Raw genomic sequence first — 20,024 nt, 5'->3', positions numbered from 1 at the left:
TGGTGGCGTCTTTGCGCAACAAATACGTTATAAAATATTTTCCTTATTGCTTGCAGATTTCAACTAGTGAACGTGCTTTCTGAGGCTGACGCAGAGTGGACGGGGCTGCGTGGACGCATCTGCAATGAATTGCTCGCCCCGCTGATGACAAAAAACACACCAGAATATGCTACTTTTGTGGCGATTTGTGGGCCCAGTGGATTCAGTGAAGCGACAGAGAACATATTGAAAGATTTAAAATTTAATGCGGAAAATGTACACATTTTTCAGGGATAGAATAAGCAAAATAGTAAACAATTATTGTGTAGCATATTTGTTTTGGTGTTAGCGATTCGTAGCTATTTATATGTGTTTATTTAGAAGTTTTCACTTTCGAGATTTTATAAGAATATATTGATACCTACCTATAAAAGGGTAATTTAAATAATGAAACCAGAACTAGTCCTTTTTTCCTTTTAAATTCCATTCATATTTTGAATAAAATATGATTTCCTTTCTGAATCAAAAATATCCATACTCGACGCCATTTATTCTTTCATATACAATTTTCTCCTTCCTCCTTTCATTATCTTTAAATATTTATGTTTAGGTATAATTTAATAAAATTTCAACAAATTACTAGAAGTAGCGGAAACATACACCAATACACACCACACCACTTCTAGCAGAATAGTATGAAGTTTTTAAAGCGTTTAAGACAGTGCTGAGTTTTCGAACGAATACGAATGCGTTACTTTAAGGCAATTTCGCGTTGCTTTATCGTTCACCAGTTACATACTTTTTTTTGTTTTTCAACTTTGCATATTTAAGTATGCAATGCAAAATACCTTTAGAAGTGTTGCGAGTGTGTAAGTGTAGTTTGGAGGGCACAAAAGATATTCTTCTCGTTTTAGTTAATAAATTATAAGTTTCGTAAGTAGAGGGAAGGCGTTAACTACGCTGCTTAAATAGCTTCTATCATTTTAAATAGTTGTAAAGATTCAGCTCTTTTGGAACTTTCACGAATCCAAAGAACACAAAGCGTGTAAAATATTTAGGAATAACTTAAGCCGACATTTAATAACAAATGTATGTCACTCCAAAGAAGTTCGTGGTGTTGGTGGTTCTGATGTCCCATGCAAAAACTAATCGTGCGTTTTAATAGGAGCGTATTGCTGGTGGCACAGTTTGTACGGTGTCGTCCAATGTCTTATCAATGACTTCACGGTACTTGATTGTAACCTCTCCAGCATCACCACAGACCCATGTCAATGTGTGCTTGCGCCAGTGTTGGTCCAATGGTACTTTAGGTTGACCTTCAAGTGGTTTGCTGTAGTCCTATGGAAATACAAAAACAAAAATATTTTGGAATTACACTTTGAACACTCAACGTGCAGCGCGACCGGTAGCTTACATATTCATCAATACGTGTCTTGTAGTCCTCACGCGCATGTGCGCCACGTGACTCCTTGCGGTTCTCAGCAGCAACAATTGTCATTTGGGCATTGGACAATAAATTTTGCAATTCAAGCGTCTCAGCCAAGTCCGAGTTCCATACATTCGACCTAATATGTAAAAAGAGAATTGTTGTGTTGCACACTCTATTTCTCCACTTGATGCAGACTTACTTATCAATGACCTTAACATCTTGGAACTCTTTGTAGATATCCTTCATTTTCTCAACTCCCTTCTGCAGTATGGGACCATCGCGGAATACAGCGGCATGACCCTGCATGGTCTTTTGCATTTTCAAGCGCAAATCTGCGGTAGTGATCTTGCCCGCATTGTGCTTTATTTTATCCAGATTGGCAACAGACATTTCACCAGCGTTCTGAAAAATGTGTGGGCATTAGTAAATATAAATATTTCCAAGCAAATTATTATTCCACTCACATCCTTCAAACTAGGTGCTGGCACGCCGGGTTTGTTCTCTTCGGCAATTGTCAGCGCACAGGCACGTCCAAACACCACTAAATCCAGCAAGGAATTGGCACCCAAACGATTAGCTCCATGCACCGATGAACTGGCTGCCTCGCCGCAGGCATACAAACCGCAAATCACTACATCGCAGCCGTTCTCGTCGATGGTCAATGCTTGGCCTTTGTAGTTGGTTGGGATGCCGCCCATATTGTAGTGCACGGTAGGGAGTACTGGGATTGGTTCACGTGTCACATCTACACCAGCAAAGATCATAGCGGTTTCGGAGATGCCAGGCAAACGTTGAGCCAACTGATCTGGAGGCAAATGATGCAATTGCAAGTGCACGTGATCTTTTTCGGGACCCACACCACGTCCTTCCATAATTTCAATGGTCATTGAGCGTGAAACAACATCACGTGAGGCGAGATCTTTGGCTACCGGCGCATAACGTTCCATGAAACGTTCACCTTTCGAGTTGACCAGATAACCGCCTTCACCACGGCAACCTTCAGTCATTAAACAGCCTGCACCATAAATACCAGTTGGGTGGAACTGTACGAATTCCAAGTCTTGCAAAGGCAATCCCTGACGTGCGACCATCGCATTACCATCACCAGTGCAGGTGTGCGCTGAGGTGCATGAGAAGAAAGCACGTCCATAGCCACCGGTGGCGATAACGGTGTTGTGTGCGCGGAAACGATGTAATGTGCCATCTTCCAGATTTAATGCCAAAACACCCTTGCATTTGCCATCCTCAAAAATTAAATCCAAGGCGAAATATTCAACGAAATAATTGCAGTCGTAACTCAACGACTGACCGTAGAGTGTGTGCAACAGCGAGTGACCTGTACGATCTGCCACGGCACAACAACGATGCGCTTGACCACCCTTGCCGAACTTCAAACTTTGGCCACCGAAAGCACGTTGATAGATTTTACCTTCGGGTGTGCGCGAGAAAGGCATGCCGTAGTTCTCCAATTCAATGACAGCCTTTGGTGCTTCGCGGGTCATGTAGTGTATGGCATCTTGGTCGCCCAACCAATCTGAACCCTTTATCGTGTCGTACATGTGCCACTTCCAATCGTCTTCCTCCATGTTACCAAGGGCGGCATTAATGCCTCCCTGGGCGGCAATTGTGTGCGAACGGGTGGGAAATAGCTTGGAGATGACAGCTGTTTTGAAACCTTCGGCAACCAAGCCGAAAGCGGCACGCAAACCGGCACCACCTGCGCCAACAACAATCGCATCGTAAGAGTGATCGACTATTGGGTATTCCTTTGAGATAGCATCGGTGCGAACTTTGGCATCATTTTTGCCATGTGTAATATGTAGTTCCCGCTGTGGCACCACAGAGGCAGTGCGCAGCTGAAAATGTACAAAACATACATACATATAAACAGTGAGAAAATATTTTTTTCCAATATACGAAAAAATCATTATTTAAGGGATTAACGGATAATATTGATGAAGGAAAAATTTACGGTTGTTAGCGAACGAAGTGTGAATGCAGAGATGCATTCAGATTTTTGGAGGAAAAATTAACAGTTATTAGCGAATGAAGTGAGAATGCAGAGCTGCATTCACATTTGTAAAATACAAGGTGGCGCATAATTAATCATCCAATTTTGTTTTTAAATAACTTTTTTACTAAATAAAAAATTATTTTAAGTGATGGAATCAAGAATTTTTTTTTCAGAAATCAACGAGAATTTTGAGAGACTTTAAACTTGCACATACAAGAATTAAACAGCCTATAAAACTGCATCACCAATTTTGATATTATGATAATAATGGATGAAAAGTGTGAATTGTTAATGTACATAAATTGGATGAAATTTAAAAAATGTAGCACAAAGTTTGAAACTTGGATATATGTGGTTTTTGTTGTTATTAATATTAAAATTAATTCGAAAAAATATAGTCAAAACTTATAACTAAAGATATGTGATGCATTTTGTGCCACTCACAAAAATTCAAAATTTTCTTCTTGAGTTGAACCTCTTTCAAATTCAAGTCTTGAACGCAATATCAAGTACATACATACATACATACATATGTATACGTGTATTGCACATGATGACATTAAGAAGAGTTAAATATTTGTGTTTAGCTACCTACCAACCCCTTGAACCGGTTCCTGTTTAATCTTAGCAATCCGCCTTAAGTATTCATATCTTTCTAAGTGCTTAGTTATCGAAATCATTAAATACGAACATTCTAATGCATGTGCAAGTGTTACCTATCGTTCATTTACTTCAATAGTGTCATAACCCAAAAACTATTTTTTTAGATAAATATGCGGAAATTGACATAAGCTCTTCTTTTATGTCGTGTAAGCATTTCTTCGGGATATCTATTAACAGTATACCATTAGATGAAAATATATCTTTACTTTTACTTAGCGATGCAAAGTAAATTGAAAGATTTGAAACCGTTTTTGTTGACATTTTGGTTTTTTGAGTTATGAAGTAAATTGAAGTAAATGAGCGATATGTACCATATGCATGTATGCACAGATGTGTTTAATGCATCAATTTGCGTCAGATACTTGACAAAGCTTTTAGCGCAAGTTAGTCACATGCCATATTAATTGTATAATGAGCGTAAAACTTTTCAGAAAAATCAGATTTGTGTAGACGATTTTTTGCCAATATAAAAATTTTCGTTGCACATTCCTCTGCTGAATTGTAATTCATAAGAGTCAATTTAATATTAAAATTTCATTTAAAATCATTATTAAATGACGCTGTTGAAATCTGAAAAGTATGTTTATTCGACGAGGCGGGCCAGAAAGAAAAGAGTTTAAGTGGCGATTGAAATGCACTATATGCATATACATATGTATATATATAACTAGCAAACCCGGCCCCCTTCGCTGGGCACACTAAAATAGAATAGATATGGTTTAGAACAGAAAATATATGGTTTTCATATTATTTATTTCTTTATTCTTTATTCAAGCGCTTTGGCATAAACAATATTTTTTGTTTTTCTATTTGTTTTTGAGTAAATATAAAATATAAATTGAAAATCAGGAAAAAAGAAGATTGTTTTTAAATTTCAAATCAACACATATGAATAAACAATCGTCTTTTTTCCTGATCATCCATGAATTTTTCGTTTCAATTTATATGTTTTATTAAGCATTGGAGCTTTTTTAACCATTATCCATTTATATTTTTCAAAAAAAAAAAAAAAAACGAAAAAAATTGTTTTTTCCACGAACACATAATTTCATTCGGATTTCACATTAAATTTTCAAATTTCGTAAGAAATTATTCACTGTTCCAAAATCCACTCCAAAAAAATTCACAAACAATTTTTACATGTTGCACTTACGTTTTTTCCTTATGGCATCCAAATCAGAAAGAAATATTGACACACTGTCAATTTGACAGTTCAGTTCCGCCCCAAGCGTTAAAAAAGTAAGCGACATTATGGCTGGCTCAAAAGAACGCTGTACCCGTTGCCACTGCTCCGAATTACAACCAAACTTTACGAAACCCATTTTCAATACTTACTTAACAATGTGCATAAGTTTGGTTTAATTCGGTGCAAAGACACGGCGGGTCCACGTTTTGGCATATATTTCGAGACCCTAGTCATCAATAGGTATGAAAATTACCCCGTATTAAAGCACTTATCAACAGCTTTCATTTGGTATCCATATTGTACAAACACATTCTAGGGTCCACGTTTTGGTCTCTATCTCGAGACCCCAGTCACGGAGCGGATGAAAATACTCTGAACTAAAGCATTCACCAACAGCTTCCATTTGATACCCATATTGTACATACACATCCGAAGGTTACCCGGGTCCACGTTTTGACCTATATCTCGAGACCCTATCTACCAATAGGTATCCAAATTATACGGAAACCATCTTCAATACCTCCTTAACAATGTGTGTAAGTTTGGTTTAATTCGGGGCAAAGACACGGCGGGTCCACGTTTTGGCATATATTTCCAGACCCTAGTCATCAATAGGTATGAAAATTACCCCGTTTTAAAGCACTTATCAACAGCTTTCATTTGATACCCATATTGTACATACACATCCGAAGGTTACCCGGGTCCATGTTTTGACCTATATCTCGAGACCCCAGTCACGTAGCGGCATGAAAAATACTCTGTACTAAGGCATTCACCAACAGCTTCAATTTGATATCCATATTGTGCAAACACATTCTAGGCTCCACGTTTTGGTCTCTATCTCGAGACCCTAGTCACGGAGCGGCATGAAAAATACTCTGTGCTAAAGCAATCACCAACAGCTTCAATTTGATATCCATATTGTACATACACATCCGAAGGTTACCCGGGTCCACGTTTTGACCTATATCTCGAGCCCTATCCACCAATAGGTATCCGAACTATACGGAAACCATCTTCAATATCTTCTTAATAATGTGTGTAAGTTTGGTTTAATTCGGTGCAAAGACACGGCCGGTTAGCGAACACACACAAAAAGTTGACTTTATTTTATATATAAAATTTTTCTCAGTTTGTGTCCGAAAAATCCAAATATCTTACGGAACCCTATTTTTTTCCAAAATAAAATGTAATCCATGTTACTCGTGGATAATGTAGTTTTCGAATGGTGAAAGAATTTTTAAAATCGGTCCAGCAGTTTTTGAGCCTATTCGTTACAAACAAACAAAGTTTTCCTCTTTATAATATTAGTATAGATATACTTTAACTTCGGGTGCAGCGTGGAGCCAAAAGTGCTCTATAAGTTCCAAATAAAGAGATTTCCAATAACAGGTATTATTTTGGAATGGATGGTATTGATCTGGACAACGTTTATTTTCAACAAGACGGCGCTACGTGCCACACAAGCAACGAAACTATTGATCTTTTACGGGAAAAGTTTCCGGACCGTGTTATCTCTCGAAGAGGTGATCACAGTTGGCCACCGAGATATTGTGATTTAACACCTTGCGACTTTTTTCTTTGGAGCCACGTGAAAGAGAAGGTCTACGCCAACAGCCCTGGGTCGATTCAAGACCTCAAAGATGGAATTCGTGAAACTATCGAAGGCATAGGGCAGCTCCTTTGCAATTCGGTTATGGAAAATTTCATGAAAAGGATATTGTCCTGTAAGCGTGGTCGTCATTTGCCGGATGTTATTTTCCACTATTAACGGCATAACCTGCCTCTTTATAATGAAATAAACAGCCGATCATTTACATTAAAAAATAGCATTTTTCTTTGAATATCAAAATAACACCTTTTATTGGAAAACTCTTTATACAATTGTCAACGGCTCTCGTTCGATCACCAAAATTAAGCAGCGTAGGGCGCGATTATTAGTTGGATGGGGGACCGCTTGGTAAACACCGCATGTTGTTGGCATTTTTACAACTGCAAGCCTCGTAGCTAGTGTTGCTTATATATTAAAATTTGTACTGTAATTTATTATTGTATAAATTGCTATAAATAAATAAAAAAAAAAATAAATAGTATGCAGCAATATCCTAAAAATATTTGTGTTAATGTTAGGCCGCCTTATAAAGCCACCCCAGTGCGTCTGAGTTAAGTGGAGATCTCCAATAACATTTGTTTATTATAAGTCATCTTGCAGCAATCTTTAGTGCTCAGTTTTAAAAGATCTATGCCATTGTCTTGCACTATCGCCGGTGAACACTTTATTAGCTATCAAGAACCTCTTATTTTGACTTTCTATGAAAGGCTACCTAACTATTTGATGATTTCCTTGCGTATAAGGCTTCGTGTGGCGAAGAATCAAAAAAGTTCAGAGAGATGACCGATTACTTCTGCAGACAAGTCATTAGTATAGTTTTCATTGTCTAGTGAGACTCTGGTTTTTAGTGAACTTCTGTCAACATAAAACATTTCCCTTAAATTGGAATTAAAATCCGGGTTGTTTCCGGTAAGGTAGAACCGAGTAAAATTGGAAATCGTCATGTAGTTATTTTATATTTCTCAAGCAGGTTTAGGCCGTATTAGTACAAATAACTTTCTATAAACAAATGGGCTAAAAAAAACACTAAACAATAGTTGAAAAAACATTATTAGTCATTATTCTACTAAATTAAAAAAAAAAGATTTTTTGAATTCGGTAGTTACTTTTTTATCGTGGCACTATATACAGCTGTTGACAGCTAATTAGAAACGACACTCATTTCAAAATAAATTTTCCATTTTCCTTTTAAACACGTATTTTCATAACTTTTTGCGAATTTTATTGAAACATATGATAAACTTAAAAACTAGTGGAAAACAAATTAATCGCAATTCTTTATTAAATATATATATATATATTTTTAAAGCATGTGAAATGCACGATTTGGATAGGGCAACTAATTAGAAACAGTAAAATATTGTCAGATCAACATAAAGATTATGTTAGTATTTGGTTCCATAACCCTTTTTCTTCAACACTGCCTCACATCGATTGCGCATTGATGGAATGAGATTCTGACAGCGCGCCACAGGTATTGCTTGCCATGCCGTTTTTACTTCGGCAAAAAGGACATCCATATTTGGGATATTTTTGGCACTCACGGCTTTTTTAACGTCACCCCAGTGATGCTCTATTGGGTTTAAGTCCGGACTGGATGATGGCCATTTCAAAACATTGATGGAATTTTCGTCGAAAAACTGTTTCGTCAACTTTGCCGTGTGCTTTGGATCATTATCCTGTTGAAATTTCCATATAACAGGCAAATTTTCCTCAACCCACGGCAACATTACATTTTTTAGTATATCGACATATTTCTCCTTATTTAAAATTCCATCAATCCTATGGATTGGGCCAACACCATTCCACCGTGAAACGTAGCGAGGATTGAATTCTTGGTTGATTGGCCGTCGAACATACCTTTTACCATCTGGGCCTATGCGATTTATCTTGGTTTCATCGCTCCAAACGATATATTTCCATTGATTTTGAGTCCATGACCAATGGGATCTCGCAAAGACTACTCGCCGTCTCCTTTGTATCTTGGTTAGAAGGGGCTTCTTGCGTGCTGCTCTGCCATGCAGTCCAGATTCGACCAGACGCCGAGCAATTGTCCTCTTGGATAGTTCGAAATTATATTGATCCAGTGAAATTGGGTCTCTTTTGGAGATGATTGCTATCTTGCGGTCAATTTCTGCTGAAGTTTTCCGGGGTCTTTTCTTACGTGGAACATTGTCAACAGTCTTAAAAAGTTGGATATGCTTTAAGGCGTTAAAAACCATTTTTTTGGGCATTTGACTTGTTTAGAAATTTCACTGTACGACTTTCCAGCTTTACGAAGGTCAAAAATGGAGCTGCGCAGGGCAGGTGTACAGCTGCTGCTTTTCCCCATTACACATCTTGAAGACGAATATTTTAGTTGCTTTTAAACAACCAATTTAAAATATATACACACCAAAAAGTCGATTATATTACTATTAAAATAACACAACTTGCCGAATATGCTTCCATTGAACAACTGTTTCTAATTAGTCGTCTCAGTTTATTTACCTTGAACTAAGTAACCCATGCACTGCGTTGGATAATATTAACGGTACTTCAATTTCACAACTACAAAACTAGGCGCATTGGGTAGTAAATAGAGTAACAAAAGCAATGCAAATGATTTTAAGAGAAAAAATAACGGTAAATTTAAACAGTTTAATATTATGCTCATCAAGCGTTTATCAAAAGGGAGCGTTTCTAATTAGCTGACAACATCTGTATATTGTTTTATATACAATATATATAATATATATAACTGTTTTCATCACAAAATTAATCATGCAAACCGTTCCAATTGGTAGCTTCTGTAAATTTGGCCGCCGCACACCGGTCGGCACATTTCCATTTCCGAAATAGTATAATCTACAATTTTCTGGAATCTATTGCTTGATAATTTTTGCTAGCCCAAACTGTACCCTTCGGCCGATGCGGTGTCGAGTTGAAAGAGATCATTATTATAGATATTTTGTAGCCCTTGTTTCTCCTTCAGGCCATGACAAATGTCCAAATGCATTTCTGAAATTTATTTCACAGGAGGAAACTAAAGTTTACGTTACTACGACTGAAATCACGAGAATATTAGAAAGGGACAAATGTCATATAAGCTTTAAACTAAGCTCATTTACAATAAACGTTGGTTACATGACCAATTGCATTATAGTTGAATAAATCGCAATTCGTATTATAGTTAGAATGAATGTACAACAATTCCACTGAAACTTGCGTGTAAAGCGAGTGAAAGCAAATAAATTAATACAGTGATTTATGGTTCGGATGAACTAAAGTCCTCAACAATAAACAATTTTGATGATGAAGTAGTAGATAAATAGTAAATTCTCATGGTGAAAAGATTTTTAATGGTGTGGCCGATATCAGATCGTTAGCCGGCTCTCAGCGAATTTGACTGAATAAGTTGATGGGCTGACATGGCGGGCTAATGAATCGGTTTGTTTATGAAAAACTAGAATGTGCTAGTCATATACGAAAAAATTAACACAATGTCAATTTGTTGCCGTCTGCACAACGCCTGATTGGACGAGTGTGTGAATATATGTGAAATAATTGTGCAACTGTGTTAGTAGTATATGGAAAAAATCAACACTCTCCACTCATATTGCTTCGTTGCTATTGAACAATGACTGATTGGACGAGTGTGTGAATACATGTAAAATGATCGTGCAGAGCTCGGCTCGCGAGTCCCCTACGACGTGGCAGCCGAAGTTCCACTCACACTGTTGTTTTTCGCCATAGTTATTGGCCAAAACTAGTAATATATCATCCTTGGTAAATACTCATACATATATGTAGGTATGGTTATTACCGGTGTGACTGTGCAAAATGAAGAAATTAGGGCCAATAATACATAAATAATTGATCTCCAACCCTTAAAGCGTAACGCTGTTTTACATATTTTAAAAGTAATCTTCATCGTATCGATGAATTCTTCTTTGTTTTCAATTTTTTGTATGCTAAATGTGGCATGCAACTTTCCCATACATCTTTTAATAATAAGAAACTACTCTTAATAATAATAAAGAGAATCGAATAGAGTGAAAAATGGAAACAGATTAAAAGTGTTAGTCGAATCGACGGAGATTACCCGTTTTGGGTATTAGAAAGGAATGCTAATTTTTGAACAGTCACACGACAATTTTTATTATTTTTGTATCATCTGATTTGATGATTTTAATTGAAAATCCAGATATTTCCGGAAAAAATTAAGATTTTAAACAATACTTGAAATATTTGTGGTCATTTTAGTGATGGAATAAATAAACTATGAAAAATAGAGATAAGCACTTCGATCTTAAGATCTATTGTGCCCTTTACTCTTCACAATACTTTATCTATGTCCAGTTCTGGCACAATTGCGTTCTAGATACTGTAACAGGTTGAACTCCCACTAATCTAAAATTGACCAAAGCACACGACACTAACCAGTATGCTGTTACAACAACACTACCCACTTTTTCATATGCCCTCTTAAGCCCACATATCTAATACGCCTTTCCCTTTGGTATCGCCCTGACGTAACAATTTTTTTCCTGGAACTACCGTTAGATGAGATAGACGACGATTGATGGTACAACCAAGTTATTTGAAGTGAAAACTTCTTTAGAATCGTTGGGAGTGATTTGAGGAAAAGTGAAACGAAAAAGCGACCTCTTGGCTACGAAGCGTTATATTATATGTTGATATAAACGTAGCGACGAACTAAATAACTTTTAGGCCAGCACCGACAGCATGGCGCGGTAGCCGAGCGACTAGCATTGTGAGCTTCCGATCCAAAATCCTTGGTTCGAATCACAAGAAAAAATTTTTTTTTATACAGTTATTTTATTTTATTTTATGATATGTTTATGAGGAGCTTTTTTTCATGGCAGAAATACACTCGGTGTTTTGCCATTGCCTGCTGAGGGGTGAGCGCTATTAGAAAAATAGTTTTCCTTAATTTTGGTGTTTTCACCGAGATTCGAACTGACGTTCTCTCTGTGAATTCTGAATAGTAGTCACGCACCAACCCATTCGGCTACGGCGTTTGTTTAATTTTACTGATGCAAAAATGAGGGAAATTATTTGAATAAAGTTTGCTTACTGTTTACACATTTTCCAAAGGTGACGGAGAACCAAAAAGAAAGTCGATTTTCAAACAAATACGAGTGCATATGTGTAATTGTGTTAGAGTTTCGGTCACGCAGGTTTTGCTGGGGACGCTCATAATAGCAACCGCGTGTGTATTTTTATATTCGTAAATATTTTCATTTTTAAATATTTACCGCAATTATGCCGAAAAATAATGCAGAAAAGTGTCGTGAATATCGACAGAAAAAAAAATTAATAAATAGCATCACGGAATTCATTCACGAAAATTTAATAAAGTATACACCAGAAGTATCGCGGATACTTAGAAAAGATTACGATAAAGTTCCAATGATTTTAAGTGGCGATTTTAACGTAAATTTTGCATTGGACACAGCGGTTCCTTCAATTGACTTTCTCAATACAACATTCAATTTAAAAATGTGTAACAATCGCACTGAATCAACAACACGATCAAAAACAACATTTGACGCGGTATTTCAAAGATATGTTGGCAACATCGAAACCAAAGCATTTGTATCATATTTTAGCTATCATAAGCCACTCGTATCATTTGTTGAAATTGAAAACATTGAGGATGAATAATAATAAAATGAAGAAAACAAAATATGAACTTTATAGCAATATTATAATGAACCTATAATTATCCCGCCCCTAATGCTGCTTTCGTCTCATTCTCTCTCAGTTTGTTTTACGGAAGGTTTCACTTCTATCGCGTCTAACCGTTAGACTGGTATTTTTTTTCAATAAACCTAAGATGATAGAGGGCTGGGCTGAGCGCATCTGAGTTTTAGTCGAAATTTTGTATGGAATTCGCAAAACCAATTTTTTTTTAATTACTCATTCATTGCATTACACAACAATTATTTACTACTACAAGCAGGTATGCTCTAATAAATATCAATTCGCGCTAATTATACTAGACTCGCCACACATTCAGCAAAAAATATATGTATGTATTTATAAAAAATAGTTGATGAAACAAATTCGATTTGTCAAACATCACTAATAATAATAAAACTAACTGTAAGCAGAAACAATTTCATTTTTAAAAACAAAAAGTCAGACGGCGCCAAGGTGCAAAGAGTAATTTGAAATGAAAATACATATTTGGATTGAATAGACTAGACTAAAATATAGTAAAACAAAAACTGCAAATAAAAAAATTAAAATATTCCACTTTACACAATACGCCGTTATCAGATTTCCATAATCGCAATTAAGTCATACTAACAGCTGCTTTTTTCCTCTACATATTGACACGCTTGTGTTCGTATGACATGCATACATGCATAGTCAAAAGTATTTGCACAAAGCCGATTTTGTCGCATTATTTATTAGTTGTTCAACGAACAATTGCTAAACAACCAGTTGTCAAACAACTGTATTGAAAAATGTTGCTACTATGGAAATCTTCAGAGTATGCAAGTAAAAATAGTACAAATTCAAAGAAAACAACGGTAAAGTACACGTTAAAGCAAGCGCTTGAATATATGCTTCCTGCGTCAAAACTAATTACACAGCACTAAAAAGTGCTAGTTTTGATTTGGTTATGATAAAATGTGTTGGTTGCTGCTAGATTCATCAGTGAGAAAAACTATTTGTTCTGAAAATTAAATTATTAAAGTGGTTAAAACACTGGAGCTAAGCATTGAAATACGAGCGGAAATCAGGCAAAATCTTACTGAATTTCATGAAAAACCGTTTACAATTTATTACAAAAGGAGGAAACCTATGGAAATTGAGCAAATAAAGCAAGGACTGGTCTAAATGAAGGTTATGAAGGAGAATTCTTCGTTAAGATCTGTTGTCCTCACAGCAAACTCTGTAAGAATGATTGGAAAATCAATAAGTGAAGCAACAGTACGGCGCAGATTAAAAAGTACAAAAATTAAAAATTGTGTTGCACTTAAGCTGCCAATTGAGTTCTGGCATTATGTGTTTTGGACAGATTGGGGACTCATTCTTGAGTTTCATGGTGCATTTGGAAGTAAATTCATGCATTTGCCACCAAACATAGCCTGCAGCCTCTCAACAGTTTCGAAAGCAGTTCAGTTACGTTTTGGCGGTGTCATGCGGTTGGCGGTTTGATGCAAATAAAATAGTTTGAATAGTCTTAACGACAGGAGGCATAAATTCCAGTTTAATGTGAAATATACCGTTGTTTTCTTTGCATTTGCACTCTTTGCATTACTCATTTGAATACTCTTAAGATTTCAACGATATCAGCAACTGTTTTTTTAGTAAAGTTCTTTAACAACTAACGAAAGTTTTCTAGCAAACATTGTGACAAATTCAACTTTGTGTAAATACTTTTGACTATAGGTGTATATACATATATATGTACATCTTATTGGACGAGCTGCAAATTATTTGCACTAAGCCCGAAAACAGACCAAAATATGTCCCGATATCGATCTCGACTCGATTGGGAATTTTTCGTGAAGTCTTTGTTATTGTAGTAGTATTATTAAATTAAAAAAAAGACTATTTGGCATAAGTTCATGGAACGATCTATACTCAATTATGTGTGTATATCGGCTATCGATAAAGAACAGTTACTAAACAACAAAACAAGAAAACAAGCCTTGGCATGGAACATCAAAATTTTTCGAATCACGGCCTCCCTTCAATAGCAAATCTGGAGTGTTTCTGCCGTCAGTCGTTGGGAATCGACATACAAAAAGCTCTGCCAGACATAACAGAACCGAAATGGCAATATAACTTCGCCACATTTTTTTTATTTTTATTTTTTTGTATTTGCATCACGAGTATCGCGAATCCCGAACTCCCGTGCGCATTTATAGTCGCACCGCAATAGGCATTCCTATGTAGCACAAAATATGATGCTATGTACATATGTATGTATGCATGTATAGCCAATCATTTCCAAACAAACGGACAATCTGGGCTTGTCTGTGCCTGTGTAGTGAGTGACGCCATAAGTGGCATTAATTAATTGTTTACAAGCCACAATTAAAATAAAACAAATAAAAGTGACGCATTTGATACAATTGAAAAACTACCGGCACTTCATCGAATTAGGCAATTATATGTAACATTTGATTAAAGAACCGATTGCGGCAAGTACAGTTAAGCCTGGATTAACGAGAGTAAAAGTGGACGGTGTCTTGATTGGTTATATATTGGTTTTGGTGTGTTTGGTCGCGCTCCTCCTATTTGTGGCGTGCGTCTTGATGTTGTTCCACAACTGGAGGGACCTACAGTTTTTTTATTTTATTAGGAGCAGAAATACACTCAGAGGGTTGCCATTGACTGCCGAGGGGAGACCGCAATTAGAAAAAACGTTTTCTTAATTTTTTGGTATTTTACGAAAATTTGAATCTACGTTCTCCGAATTGTAGTCACGCACCAGCCCATGTGGAAAACTCTCTCATAAATGGGGATTTTGTTTCTCGGTTGTACAAGTTTCCGTGTGTTGAAGCGATGGAGCTGGCAATTATTGGAATTTGTAGTATAAATTCGCTTATCCAGATTTGACTGTATTCGTACTTGATATTATGGCACTTGTAATCTTCATGAAGTACAATAAAAATTGAAAAAAGTAGAAGATAATGTCTAATGAAATATTCAGTAATTTGTCAGCAGCGATTAGAAATTAGAATATTTAATAATGCGCACTTAGTGACAGCCTGAAAAATAAATTTAGCAAATCACGTAGATATGTATGTATGTAGTAAATATAAATAAGTATATATAATATAAGAAGTGGCTATGCTAATGCGAAAATAAAAAATATAATAGTGAAAGTAATACTGAACCAAAAAAATAGTCTAGAACGTCTTACTACAGGGCAAATACTATTTCGAAGAGTTCGTTGTACTCAAGTTCTTGGTTGTCCGATGTCAATAATAAAAACTCCGGTAACCCATAATCATATGAACGAAAGAGAAGAAAAGAGAATGACACACACCGTGGCAGTTATCAAAACAAAATCTGTAAAGTAGCAAAGTTGTGGAATGCGGTGTGACGAGTAAACGAGCCTTCCTAACAACATTGCTGGCAAACTAGCGTAGGTCGTAGCACAGTGTGATATTTAATAAATTTAAGAAACTTAAATATTAATTTTTTATAACCTCAAATAACTTATTCCAGTATTGGTTTCTAGGTGGCGCACATTCGCACAGGTCAATTCGAAAATTGTTGAAGGCAAATAAACAGTATTTTTCACTTCGAAGCTGTAAGTTATTATAATATCCAATATCCTTAACCGGACGGGTAATTAATTTCCAACTAAATTGCAAACTTTGCAGATTGGCTATTGAATTTTAGAAAGTTATTAACGCTTCATATTAAGGGGTTATATACATTGTGGTCCGGTGAAATTAGCGAAAGTTGGGTTTTTTTTTAAGATATGTAGCAATAATTTTATTGTATAAAAGTTTGTATTATTGGATATTACAATGTTTAAAGAAAAAAAAGGCTTTGTTTGTGTTAAAATATTTAAAAATGGCGGAGTTATGGCGTTTTCCCCCAAGACCCTTTTTTTGGAAGAGGCTTGCGGTGGACGCGATTCAAGTCCACCAAGTCAACTGAAATCAAAAAATCGAAAAGATTTCATTAGTATAGGGTTATATCTTCTTAGTGAACGATCAATATATTAAATATTTTGATTTTTGTGAAAATAGGAACATGTTTTTAAAAAACTCCACTTCTACAGTCCTAAAATTGGCATTAAAAAATTCATATCTGCAAAATAAAAATTTATACATAAAAAGTTGATCAATTACGAACAATTTAAAAAAAAAAAATTATAAAAATCGGTTGAATACTTTTTTTGCAATCGCGTCCACCGCAAAAGCATTTTTGGAAAAACACGTTTTTGAGATAATCGCGTTTAAAGTTTCAAGCGCCGCGTGAGGCCGTACGCTCAGGACGTGACGACGCACAATTTAAAACGCTGTAACTTTCGATCTATTGCTCAGATCTCTATGAAATTTTTGGAAAATGTTCTCAAGGGATTGTACTTTACGATAAAGAAATAAAATTTATTTTGATTTTTTTGAAAAACACAAGGTATATAACCCCTTAAGGACTTTTCGAATTCACTACCAAAGCAGCTATACAATATGCAAATATAACTTGAAGATTTCCAAACAGAGTGGAACAAAAATAAAAACAGCTGAGAAATTCTATTTATATGCGTTAATTAATTGAATGTTTAATAAATTATAAAAGAAAAACTCTCAGTAAATACTACAACCATAAAGACACGCCTCTCCTACAACCTCTTCAAATGCTTATAATAATTGATAACAAAAAAAGGAGAAATTATAAATTCTATTTTAAAGAATTGAATATTTAATTTATTGTAGAGTAAAGCATTCGGCAATTACTCGAATTATAAAGGCACACCTTTTTTACAAACTATCCGAATGCTTCTAACTGATAACAATACAAATATTCGCCTTAGTTGGTATGCATGTTTTAGTTGATAAATGCAAAATATAAATATTGTATAAGTGGCTAAGTTTGTATATTTGTACGTGTGAGAGGCCTAGGTAGATAACGTATCAAAATAAAATTCACCGTGTTGAATATTTTGCATCATCGTCATAATGCATATGACAAGTTATGCAAATAAAATGCTTCTATAAACATCAAAAGGATTCGAAATCTATGCGCGGAACTTTTAATGTAGTTGGAATATTTGATAGAATTATATAAAATGGAAAATTATTGAAGAAAATCCGCATAATTGCGCAAAAGAAAGTTACATAACTCAACACCGTCTGGTTTCTTCATTGGCTGCTGATGCTTCGCTGCCGTCATAAACTTGCGCAAACATGCGGCCTTATTTTGATCGGGTTATGCATGTTCCTCTTTAATGTTTTAGCCAAAAATGGATCAAAATATCGTAGTAAACGAATTTCACAATGCTTACGCCAATACAGCATTTGTTTGCACATATTATGCATTGCATCCTGAATGCGCAAATCGCCCTCAAAATTTAGCACTTACCCCTCACCCGATATTCGGCCCACTCATAATGATTGGGCTTTGTGTGCAACAATGGTTGTGTAATCCCAACAATACAAACATCTCATACAAATTTCACACCGGTTAATGTAGTGAACACAAATATCCACTTATTTTCGCATTACATGGACAATGAACACTATTTTAGATAAATTAATTCCTAAGGTTTTACTTCCGTTGCGTTAACCTACCATTGCCGATGCATTCTTGGCCAAAATCGATGGTACACGTATTAAGCTCGCCATTTTAATGGTATATATCAGATTTCAGCACTCTCCGCTTGTTGAATGTTATTTCGTCTTTTCACTGCACCTGTTTCAAAATTAAACCGATTAATGATTTTTCAAATGAATTTCTAATATTTCGACAATTTGAAATTAATTTACTTGTCAATTCTATGAAACTTCTCGCGCTCGCACAGATCGACTGATGAGAAGAGGCTACCACTGCTGATACTCAATGCTCCAATGGGGAAAACAAAAACAATGTTGGTTACAGAGTTACCAGTTGTAATTAAAGTTAGTACAGAGTACCACAATTGATTGTAAATTGTAGAGAAATATGAAGAACTAGAATACAATGCAAATGGAGCTAGAATTAATCAAAACAAATTTCTCCTCTTCACGCACAGGGTTGCAATTATCATGAATGCGAACAGGGTAACTCGTATGATTGGTTTAAAAGTGTACAGTATCTGCAGAGAAGTATCTGTTAGCGCGAAGAACCTAAAAATTATTTTTTAAAGAATTAGAGAGTACCGACATATGACAAAATAATTGCAGCACATCACAAACAAAAAAGTATACCAGGCTTTTGTTCTTTTTCAAAACTAAAACGAAACTGATAAAAACTATTTTGAAGCGAAAAGAAGCAGTCGGCTGCAACAACTTCAGCTATGTAATCAAACGGAAACGGTCGGAACTCAATAAATACAGGGTGGGCCATATAGCGTTTGCTTGAACATGTCAAATGTGTTCATAATTTACTTAAAGGTTCGACCTTTACGAAATGGGACGCTATACGCTTGGCCAAAATTGGGAAATATTGAAAACCTATTTCCAAAGTGGCGAGTCTTCTACTCAAACTGTGAGAAATTTGAAAAAAAAAATTCCAAAAAAAAGATTTGACAACAAGACAGTTTGTGGATCAATTTGTTAATCGTGTTCGTGAAAGTGGATCATTAATGGATAAAGCAACACGTGAACGTGTTCCTACAGTGCGTACACCCGAAAACATTGCTGCTGTAGCCGAAAATGTGCGTGAACATCCAACAACCTCAACTCATCATCGTTCTCAAGAATTGAACATTTCACGCACTTCTTTGAGGAGAATTTTGCATAAAGACCTCGGTATGAAGGCTTACCAAGTTCAATTGGTGCAAGAACTGAAGCCTAATGACCATGCAATGCGTATGAACAATAAAAAATAGGATAATTATGTAGAAGAGCGGCCCTTCAGAAAATCAATATTTTTGTAAAATTTTTTCAATGATATCAATAAAATGTATTGTAAAAGAGTGTTTAAGATCGGGGGAACTATACTTTTATGTAGAAGAGCGGCCCTTCAGAAAATCAATATTTTTGTAAAATTTTTTCAATGATATCAATAAAATGTATTGTAAAAGAGTGTTTAAGGAGTTCTACGCAAAAATACTGTGGATTGCGTAGCCGGAGTTGGACTGATGAGGGTTATTTTTTTGAAGCGCGGCCGAAGGCCGCCCACGCGAAAAGCAGTTCTACGCAAAAATACTGTGGATTGCGTAGCCGGAGTTGGACTGATGAGGGTTTTTTTTTTTGAAGCGCGGCCGAAGGCCGCCCACGCGAAAAGGAGTTCTACGCAAAAATACTGTGGATTGCGTAGCCGGAGTTGGACTGATGAGGGTTATTTTTTTGAAGCGCGGCCGAAGGCCGCCCACGCGAAAAGGAGTTCTACGCAAAAATACTGTGGATTGCGTAGCCGGAGTTGGACTGATGAGGGTTATTTTTTTGAAGCGCGGCCGAAGGCCGCCCACGCGAAAAGGAGTTCTACGCAAAAATACTGTGGATTGCGTAGCCGG

General features: G+C 36.1%; 2 protein-coding genes across 4 annotated transcripts in view; one reads left to right on the top strand and one right to left on the bottom strand.

Annotated features, from left to right (window-relative positions):
* LOC129246005 (cytochrome b5 reductase 4) overlaps positions 1-779 on the top strand; it is a 50,560-nt gene extending 49,781 nt beyond the window's left edge. For both annotated transcript variants that reach the window (XM_054884488.1, XM_054884489.1), the window contains exon 6: positions 57-779. In XM_054884488.1, coding sequence (XP_054740463.1) covers positions 57-276 — 220 coding nt within the window. In that variant the 3' untranslated portion in view covers positions 277-779. The remainder of the gene's footprint in view (positions 1-56) is intronic.
* On the bottom strand, positions 777-18,539 carry LOC129246003 (succinate dehydrogenase [ubiquinone] flavoprotein subunit, mitochondrial). 2 transcript variants are annotated; one of them, XM_054884486.1, is made up of 6 exons: positions 18,355-18,539; positions 18,160-18,280; positions 1,873-3,264; positions 1,608-1,810; positions 1,394-1,544; positions 777-1,317 (listed from the first exon to the last, which is right to left on the bottom strand). In XM_054884486.1, exons 2-6 carry the CDS (start codon positions 18,211-18,213, stop codon positions 1,138-1,140), a joined length of 1,980 nt encoding a protein of 659 aa, XP_054740461.1. In that variant the 5' UTR covers positions 18,214-18,280; positions 18,355-18,539; the 3' UTR covers positions 777-1,137. The 2 variants fall into 2 exon arrangements, with proteins under 2 accessions (XP_054740461.1, XP_054740460.1); XM_054884485.1 differs by having other exon boundaries at positions 18,160-18,539.
* Between the last annotated feature and the right edge of the window lie 1,485 nt (positions 18,540-20,024).

Source organism: Anastrepha obliqua, chromosome 4 (assembly GCF_027943255.1).
Source record: "Anastrepha obliqua isolate idAnaObli1 chromosome 4, idAnaObli1_1.0, whole genome shotgun sequence".
NCBI classification, from domain to species: Eukaryota; Metazoa; Arthropoda; class Insecta; order Diptera; family Tephritidae; genus Anastrepha; species Anastrepha obliqua.
This window is presented reverse-complemented; position numbering and strand designations above follow the sequence as displayed.

What these genes read in the sequence shown, in the direction of transcription:
- LOC129246003 (XM_054884485.1), bottom strand. Translation starts at nt 18,213, where the DNA reads ATGGCGAGCTTAATACGTGTACCATCGATTTTGGCCAAGAATGCATCG. An exon ending in CCAAGAATGCATCGGCAATG is followed by an intron (nt 3,265 to 18,159) that starts GTAGGTTAACGC and finishes GTACATTTTCAG; the next exon opens with CTGCGCACTGCCTCTGTGGT. An exon ending in AGACACGTATTGATGAATAT is followed by an intron (nt 1,318 to 1,393) that starts GTAAGCTACCGG and finishes GTATTTCCATAG; the next exon opens with GACTACAGCAAACCACTTGA.